This window comes from Acyrthosiphon pisum, chromosome A1 (genome assembly GCF_005508785.2).
Source record: "Acyrthosiphon pisum isolate AL4f chromosome A1, pea_aphid_22Mar2018_4r6ur, whole genome shotgun sequence".
Lineage (NCBI taxonomy): Eukaryota > Metazoa > Arthropoda > Insecta > Hemiptera > Aphididae > Acyrthosiphon > Acyrthosiphon pisum.
The window spans coordinates 126,285,546-126,294,891 of NC_042494.1; the positions used below are offsets into that span (position 1 = coordinate 126,285,546).

The 9,346-nt window shown below is 27.9% G+C and overlaps 2 protein-coding genes across 3 annotated transcripts in view; both read left to right on the forward strand.

The window, feature by feature from the left end:
* Window positions 1-1,240, forward strand: part of LOC100162288 (peptidyl-prolyl cis-trans isomerase-like) — a 5,510-nt gene extending 4,270 nt beyond the window's left edge. The window contains exon 6 of one of the 2 annotated variants that reach the window (XM_008184157.2): window positions 511-1,240. In XM_008184157.2, the coding sequence (XP_008182379.1) occupies window positions 511-623 (113 nt within the window). In that variant the 3' untranslated portion in view covers window positions 624-1,240. 2 annotated transcript variants of the gene reach the window in all.
* Window positions 1,241-2,817: 1,577 nt separating this feature from the next.
* Window positions 2,818-8,988, forward strand: Smt3 (ubiquitin-like protein SMT3). Its single transcript, NM_001126160.2, is given in 4 exon segments — window positions 2,818-2,905; window positions 2,984-3,112; window positions 4,478-4,594; window positions 8,455-8,988. Coding segments are annotated over 3 exon segments (285 nt in total). The 5' UTR covers window positions 2,818-2,905; window positions 2,984-3,094; the 3' UTR covers window positions 8,605-8,988.
* The last annotated feature ends 358 nt before the right edge of the window (window positions 8,989-9,346 follow it).

Consider the following 9,346-nt stretch of genomic DNA (forward strand, 5'->3'; position numbering starts at 1 on the left):
AAAACAAATAACTAGACACATGAAAATTTCGCTAAATTTTCATATTTTGATTCACTATACTCCATAAAATTTTTAAAATATTTTGACTCTTTTTGAGCTGTTTACAGACATTTTTAGTTTCCATTTTTTTTATTTTTTTTTTTTATGAACATCAATAAAATTGTATTTGTTTGTTAAAAAAGCTTGAAAATTTAATACAAGGTTCCTATATAGGAACCAAAGGCAGATGAAAAAAAATTAAAAATCCATAGTCACAATTTTTTTTTATAAGCATCTAAAATTTCAGAAATTCATGAAAAATTTTCTTTTTAAATCTAAGATTTGAAAATGTAATACAAGATTCCTACTGTTACCTACTGTACAGCAGAGCGACATCCACTTACCCACCTTTTTTTATATTGAAAAAAACTTAAGAATCAAATATTTGGTATATTAACTAACACATTAAAAATATTAAAAACTTGAATTTAAATCAATTTCTATTATTACTTTTTTTGTATTTTTTATTAGGTCGTGTTCATTCCGGGATGAATGTTGTCAAAAGAATGGGCATGGTAGAAACGGATAAAAATGATCGACCTGTTGATGATGTAAAGATATTGAGAGGAGGAATAAAAATGTAATAACATAAATAAAACATCTACATCTACAACACGTGTAAATCCTGACTAAAAATATTACAATGTACCACTATTACAAATTACAATTAAATAACTTATTTTATTGTTTCTATAAAAATATTAAGTAATGGTAAAATATATTTGTATTTTTAAAATATTTCAAGCAAACTATGAGTCATTAAAGTATTAAACCAACATACGTTTTAATAATTTTGGTTTGGCGAACAATTTGAATTTTTTTAATTTTCAAGTTTTTTAATTGTGGTTCTTGTTAATCAGAAATAGGTTTGACTACTTATAAGTGTACTTAACCTAGGCCTTAGAGACTTTTATTTTTTAAATATTTTTATCCTATTGTTTCTACTCCTTAATAAACAACATAAAAATATTTGTAAAATAGAAATATTGGTAGCTTTATATATTTTGTAAAATGTATATTTTTATCATTATTTCATGGAATTATTAGTAAATACTAACATTTTTAAAGGATAATCCACTATAACTATGAATTAAGTTAAATCTTAATATACTTTTTATATGAAAATAGTACTATTTTTTTCATAAATTGTATACATTATAATTTATTAATATTTATTGTAATAGAATTTTATTCTAACATATTTATTGATATTTGACACTATTAGTAAATACCACGGAGTAATAATACATACTAAATACCATGATATAACATGCTAAACATAATATGCTAAATACAAACTAAATATATCTATAGGTGGAAAACTATTATTTATAGATAAAGTGAAGAAATATTTAAGCAATGTCAGTATCAAGCTCAAACAACTAACACATTGTAAATTTGTGATAGTCACAGATTATATAAAAACGCATAATAATATATTCAACATGATCAGAACTTTTAGACGGTTAGATCCTTCGATAGGCACGTGACGTAGCACAGCGTTTGGTACTTTGGTAATAAATAATAATATGATTTATATGGGTAAGAACGTGCATCTTTCGCAGACTTAAACCAAATCTGGACTCTGGCGATCATAGTATCCATATATCATATTATGATGAAAACAGATAGCCGAATGGCTCACTCAAACCACGGCTGTAGATCAACCAATTTTGATAAATTATTCTTTAACTAATATAGGGTAATAGTCAATAATGGATAATAAATAGTAATGTAATATCATTAATTATGATATAATGCATGTACTATTTTCAATATTTTAATTTCAAACTTTATAATAAGTCTTTAAAAATAAGATTAAGTTTATTTTACAAATTAAATAAAACAAAAAATCAGAGTTCAAAGTTCTATAGAAACTACTATCTAGGATTTAGGAAATCTTCTTTTAGATAAAAATAAAGGTTATCAAAATTCGATAGTTCTACATGGTAACAAGGAGAATTTTCCCTGTGAAGTCATTTTTTCTATGTAATATACCGTATCAAACTCTTCCTTAAATAGGTATCGGACAGTAGATTAGTGGAAAAGTATTATATTTAAGGTGGCAATTAATAGTAATGTATAAAATATAATTTTAATATTTTAAGAAAATTTAAAGAACCGGCACTGAGCACAGGATAAAGTGAAAAATATTTTAAATATTGATCACCTTGATTATTTACAATTGTCAACACTTAACAGTGTCAACTGTCAGTCCCATACCCATATTAATTTTTCAAACAAATTTTTCAAAAAAAAAAAAACGGTTAAAAAGAAAGTTTGTGGATATATCTCTTTTGGGCCAATAGTGAGCCGCGACTCTTAACTTCTCAAATCTTGACTGATCGCGGTTGTCGGGTCTCGGCAGTTGGGGTGGTCAGTGTAGCCAGGGTGATGCTCCCTAGTCCCTACCTAAAAAAAGCATAGATAGAAAACATCCCTACCTAAAAAAAGCATAGATAGAAAACATCCCTACCTAAAAAAAGCATAGATAGAAAACATAATAATAAAATATTTAATTTCCTTGTTTTATGCTGACGGTAGAGACGCTACGCCGCCATTTTGCGACTATCAGTTTTGTGAATATGAATTTTTCCCACTATTTTTTTCATTGATAAATGAGTTGCAAAATGGAGGCATCGCATACCCATTATAAATATGTATGTATATGTACCGACGCTGCATCGACGGTGGTACCAACCGAACAACCGACGCGTCAGGGGCAACAATGTTCCATCCATACTGTTTATACTACTACAGAGTACGCGGGTTAACCGCAGCATTCTGTAAATCGGACTTCGCTTGCATTTGTTTGTTGTCTGTCTGACTGTATTGGCTGTTGCCGTCGGCGTCCGGTCTATAGTGTGTGAGTGTCATTGTAAATGCTGTAAATATTCATTTTTGCCAGTCACAACCGAATTAATTTTTGTTTACTGTTTCATAGGAAAACTCAATTCTCATTTCACATTCTCAAATTATTGCACACTTCAAAGTCACCGTCGTAAGACAGCTCGCCAATTGTTTTGTACGCACTCATAAAAATCAACAATCGAAAATGGCCGTGGACAAAAGTGTAAGTATTAACACGAGTTCGACGAAAGCGCGCTATAAGCCATAACACGAGTTATGGCGTGTCTAATGGTGTCCAACATACGAGACTGGTACCGTTTGTACCTCACCCGTTTCGACGTGTGGCCCGGCGAGACGCATCTCGTTACCTCGTGCTCGCGTCCCGGTCGGCGTCATGCCCGCGCAAATTCCTACGCATTTTCATTTTTCATATTTTGAGTTTTATGGTGTCGGCTCCTGGCCCAAACGACTTAGTGGTTTTTTTTCATTGTTGCGCGCGATTGTTTTCTTCACAAAATATATCTCTGACTCGTTAATCAATCGAGATTTTCGAAACTGCATCATGGCGTCGTCTGATACCGAATTGAAGCTCGTTGTGACGATATAACAGATATACCTTCTCGTGAAATTTACCACCATCATTGACCCATCTCAATACTGTTGACACAACTATTATCGTGAACATTCATTATTTTTGACACGATAAGTCGTCTCCTGACGATCAACAGATATTATTAGTTAATAACAAGGCTGGGCGGCATTAACGATTTAATAAGTTAGAAGTTAAGTTAATTTTAATTTATTAGTTCGATGTTTTAATTAACTTAACTCATTTGCCTCTACATTAACTTAAAATCAACTCAAATTTTTGTTTATTATGGATTTTTGGTTTATAATAATTATTATAAGTTTGCTGAATATAAAAAGTATTATCAGAAAAAAAAACAAGATATTTATAAAAAAAAACTTTGTATTTATGTTTAAAGCTTAAAACTAATATATTGTATTAATAAGTTACTTATAAATATTAATACAGGGGTAACATTAGTCGCCCGCATGAAGACATCGATACCACAAATTATATTCATAAATCTTAATACCTATTCATAACTTATTAGTTATTGATTATTTTTTATTTGTACAATAATGACTATCATAGATTGTTTGATTAGTAATATACTTATGAATGATGATTTTTATTCAAGTGATTATCACTTATATCATTAAATAATACCTCATAAATGCATATTTTTTTTTTATTATTAACTTAATAATTATTAATTGATGTTAAGTTAACCTTATTTGTTAACCTAATTTAGTCTTAATTCATGTATTAAAAATATCTATTAACTTAACTTTTTATTTAATTGAAAAAAAAAATTCTTAACTCAACTTAACTGAAAAAAAAAATATCAATTACTTGCCAAGTCTTTGTTCATAATCATGCAAATCATACTTTTTATTATGTTGAATGTTCCTCGAGTCTATTCAAAATTATAACACTCGATTATGAACTAATTTGGTGCAAATTTAAATGTCAGTATTTATACCATCCAATCAATACTAAAAATAACGTCATGTATTATAGGATGCCCCCGAACATATAAATTTGAAAGTGTTGGGTCAAGACAATGCCGTTGTACAATTTAAAATCAAGAAGCACACTCCTTTGAAAAAGCTCATGAACGCTTATTGTGAAAGAACTGTAAGTATTAACTATTAAATAAAATTATTTTATTTTATTGTAACCATTATAATTCCAGTTACTGAATTTTAGACTTAGTGACCCTTCTAATATTTTAAATCAAATTATTAAGAAATTAAATGTATTTAATCAAGCATTTACTTAGGTGTGCCCATTACATTGTACAAATTTACTCATTGATAGTCAGGAAACAAAGTCATGAGTAGGGTTCAGATTTTAAAGCAATATAATCAATAAACAAACATTTAATTTATAAAAAAAAAAAAAATTAACTACAATATACTTAGATAAAATGTTGATGGTTTGGGCTTACACTATTTTTGTACATAGAAAATAATCTTTCAACGTCCACGAAAATTGGGGCCGGACTCTTGAACAATTTTGAATCTATAGTATATACGCATTATGAACATATTTTAATATATAGATGAGAACTTTTATAAGCGTTAAAATAACTGGCCATACCAAATACTCAATAAATACCACCGATAATAAAACTCATTAAAAATCATTAATTGCAAACGACAAAGCAAAGTCTTCAGCAAATCTGAATTGTACTGCTAATACATGTGTCGTGTATAAATCTATTAAATCAATTGAAAATTAAACACATTAAAGGCATTTTATAAGTAAAAAGAAGGCGAGAAAAAAATAAGTTTATCATCTTACATATTAAATGACACATTTTTATATAAAAATTTAAAAAAAAAAATGCTTTTGCATTTAAATCCTAACCTTAGTCATGAGCATGTGGAAACTAATCTGATAAGTGATGACATTTGAGATATAAAACTCGCTAAATTTTTATAGCTATGTTGATTACAAATATTTATTTCACTTTGCCGGAGAGTAGAATGTCTAAAAAGTACTTGTGTACGAGTTGGCTTATTACATTATGGAAGTTTGGTAGTAGGGAATAGCAAGTAATTGTGTCTCGATGTCACCTTGTTTTACTATTTTACTAGCAAAAAATAAATATACTCAGTAGTAAATGTAAATTATATATATTAATACCAATTATATTTTCGATACTTCCAAATCATTTGAAATTAGTACTAATTAGTACCATAAATGAATATTGACAAATGATTTGTAGAGGTGAGTCAGGCTTAAAAATATGGTCTCGAACTAAACAAAGCTAAAATAATTATATTTTGTTAATCAGTTAGTCTAAGGTATAAATTCAATTGCACAAGAAATAATCGCTGTGCAGACAATAATATGGTTTTAATTTTGTTTTTGTAATATTTAAATTGAAAATAACTATAATGCAACTAAAATTTCCATCAAACTCTGCACTTTAAAACTAATAAACAAAAATTTAATACAAATGATTTTTTTGTCTTTAAGAGGACGCTACACCTGCATGCCTTATCTCCGTCTTACAAATGAACAACATACCAAATCTGTTTTGCGCGGGACAACTATGCTCCCTCTGTATTTATGGTAGAATTACCAAAATTCTAAGGCTGGGCATTAACAAGTTAATAAATTAAAAGTTAAGTTATTTTTAATTTATTAACTTAACTTACTAGTTCGCTGTTTTAATTAACTTAACTCATTTCTATCTACGTTAACTTAAAATCAACTTATTATTTTTTATAACTTATAACTTTTTATTATTTTTAATATTCACAAGTTAAGTAATTTTGAATTTTCATATTATCCAAATATTATTTATATATGTTATAAGTTTGTAGAATATATACTCTTATTCAGAATAAGATTGAACCACTCAGCCGACCAAAACATGTTTTATCCGCGCGTCCCCACCACAATTTGGACATTGGTGAAAGCGTTAGCACAGACGGCCAGCTATGACTGTCAGCAAATCATAGCCATCACATGGGGGGTCAGGCACTGTTCGGCGGCTCATCTATAAGCGCAAAGCGGTTCAATCTTATTCTGAATAGAGTATAGGAAATATTATTAGAAAAAAATATATATTTACGAAGAATTTGGTACTAATTAATATAGGGGTAACAACGTAACATATTATTTATTTAGTCGCCTGTATAAAGCCATCAATAGATCTGAATCCCCAACTCATTGGTTCTTATTTATTAATATTTAACCCCTACAATTATTATCGTACAATAATCTTGTATTGTGACCATCGATTTATACATTATATTTTATATTATAGTTTTATTACTAAAACACCTACCTACATAATACTGGTTTTGTATATAAAAAAAAAATTAATACATTTATACAATAATTTATACGGTTTACAGTGTTATTAAAATGTAATAGATATTTAGAATAACCTTGTTGTAAAATACAAATGTTATACAGGGTGTATCTTATGTCATTGTATGCGGGGTTTTTTAATGATTATAGATCGATGATATGGAATTTCGAAAAAAAACAAAAATGTTTTTTATTTTTAACATGCCTTTTTTTATAACAATTTCAAAATTTTGAAACATGCTGGTGTACCGATAGCAAAATCAACTTTATCTTCTAAAATGGTAATCACTATTTTTTTTTATTGGATTCTGTTAAAGCTTTTTTTCTGAAAATGTTGATACTCAAATCATTCATTTTGGGCTGCTAGTTTCTTAACTAGGTCCTCTAAACTTGAGTAAAATATGCATTAATACTTTTAATTGAAATAATTGGTATAGGTTTAATTTACAAGAACTAGATATTTTTTTTCTTATAACTCTTTTATACGCTTAAATTAATAATCTAATGGCATGCTCCAAAAAAAAAAAAAATAGTTTATTAAAATCAACATCAGTATTATTATTATAATCACAATTAATTACTTTAAATTTTTTTCTTCACGGCTACTTTTTTTACAGTAGCATAAATTTGGATTCTTTATTTGGTGGCTAAGGTAATGGTAGTTGTCACTTATGTATGGAGGCTTAAAAAAAATGTGTAATGAACAAATTTGAATTTTTTTTTGGTGCGCTTCTCGCAGTAGTATAAACTTAAAATTTTAACCTGAAATAGAGTAGGTATAGTCAGTTAAATTCAGTTGTTTGCTTTTAAGAAAAGCCAGGAACATCACACAAGCGTTTATTGTCTTGTAGACTTAATGTTTCCAAGTGTATAACATTATATTAACTAATCAGTCTGTTGAAAATTTGCATTCAAAAGTTCTGATGTCTAGTTTTGTTAGCTTTAATATTAGGGAATTATATAATATTAATGGCAGAATCATTGTCTGTTGTTTTTTTTTTTATATATAATTGATTGTAATTTTTTACACGCTTTAAAATTAAAATATCAAAGTTTAATAATAAGTGAATTCGCTAATATTAAAACTTAATTGATTTTACATAAACTGCTAAATGTACTTTTGCCTAGTCACACATTTGTGAGATGAAAATAATGAGTATGGGTGTGGTGGGGTCTTTTTATTTAATGATTTACCATAATCTATACCATGACAAATTAGATAGGTATCATCATAGTATTTTGATACGCATCCTCCGCTCTTTACTTTGCCTTTATCGTAGTTCTCCACCACTTATTGGCTGTCAATCGTATACATACATATATCACATGGAACAAAATCAACCAATGAGAAGTTGAGAACTACGGAGGTGGAGGAGATTTGTATCTACTGCGCAAAATTAGTACAACTGTGATAATACCTATCTAATTTGTCATAATCTATACCAAATAAGAATGGAAAAAATCTTGACGAAACCGCGTCGCGTTTGCACATGTGCAGTCTCCGAGACTGCACAGTGTTTGATTAAATATCACATTTTAAAATGTATGTCATTTTGAATTTCGATTTTAAATATTAATATTTTTATTTATCCGTAAGGCATATGTACTGGTATAATGTTTATAATTTCAAAAAAAAAATTAATTCATTCAAAATTATAATATTTTAGGGCTTGGCAATGGCTACAGTCCGATTCCGATTCGATGGTCAGGCCATTAGTGAAGCTGATACTCCATCATCCCTAGAGATGGAAGAAGGGGATACAATTGAAGTCTATCAACAGCAGACTGGTGGTGAAATCATATTTTACTACTATTAACTACTTATTATTATATTTAATATAATCTTATTTTATTTATAAACCGCATTACATGTTAACACATCTTAGTTTTTTAAACCTCAATACCATACAATGTCTATTATCTACAAAGCTGGCAATATTAAAAAAAATTGTTATAAATAATACAAATTTATAATCAACTAAAACGATTTCAAGAATATACTACATCAACCAGATAAATATGAGGTATAGAACAGATTTAAAATATTTAATGAATACTTTATATGTAAACAGTTTAATTCGTACAATTATTATTATTTTCATATTTCTCTAGCTTAATAATAAACTTTTTATATTATCAATGAGATTTTTTAGTTTGTTTAATTATTTTAAATGATTCATTAAAATGTGTAAATGCTACTATAATGATTGTGATTATTAAAATTATATATTCAATCCGATTCTTAAAAGGTGTTCCACATATTGTATACATTAGGCTATGTTGAGGAGGGACATCATTCACACAATGGAAATCAAAATCTTCATTATAGTCTTCAATACATAAATATTTACGTTTTTTTATTTCCTAAAATATAATTAATATAATTAAAACAATTTTGAAAAATGAAAATAATTTAACATTAAGGCTTGGAACCCGTATTAGTTATAAACATACCCATTTTTTTTATTATTTCCATCTTGCACTGGCCAATTTATCAATTTTTTTCAAATTTTAATACAAGGGCACCTCGTTCGGTTTCTTATATTTTAATTTTAAAAC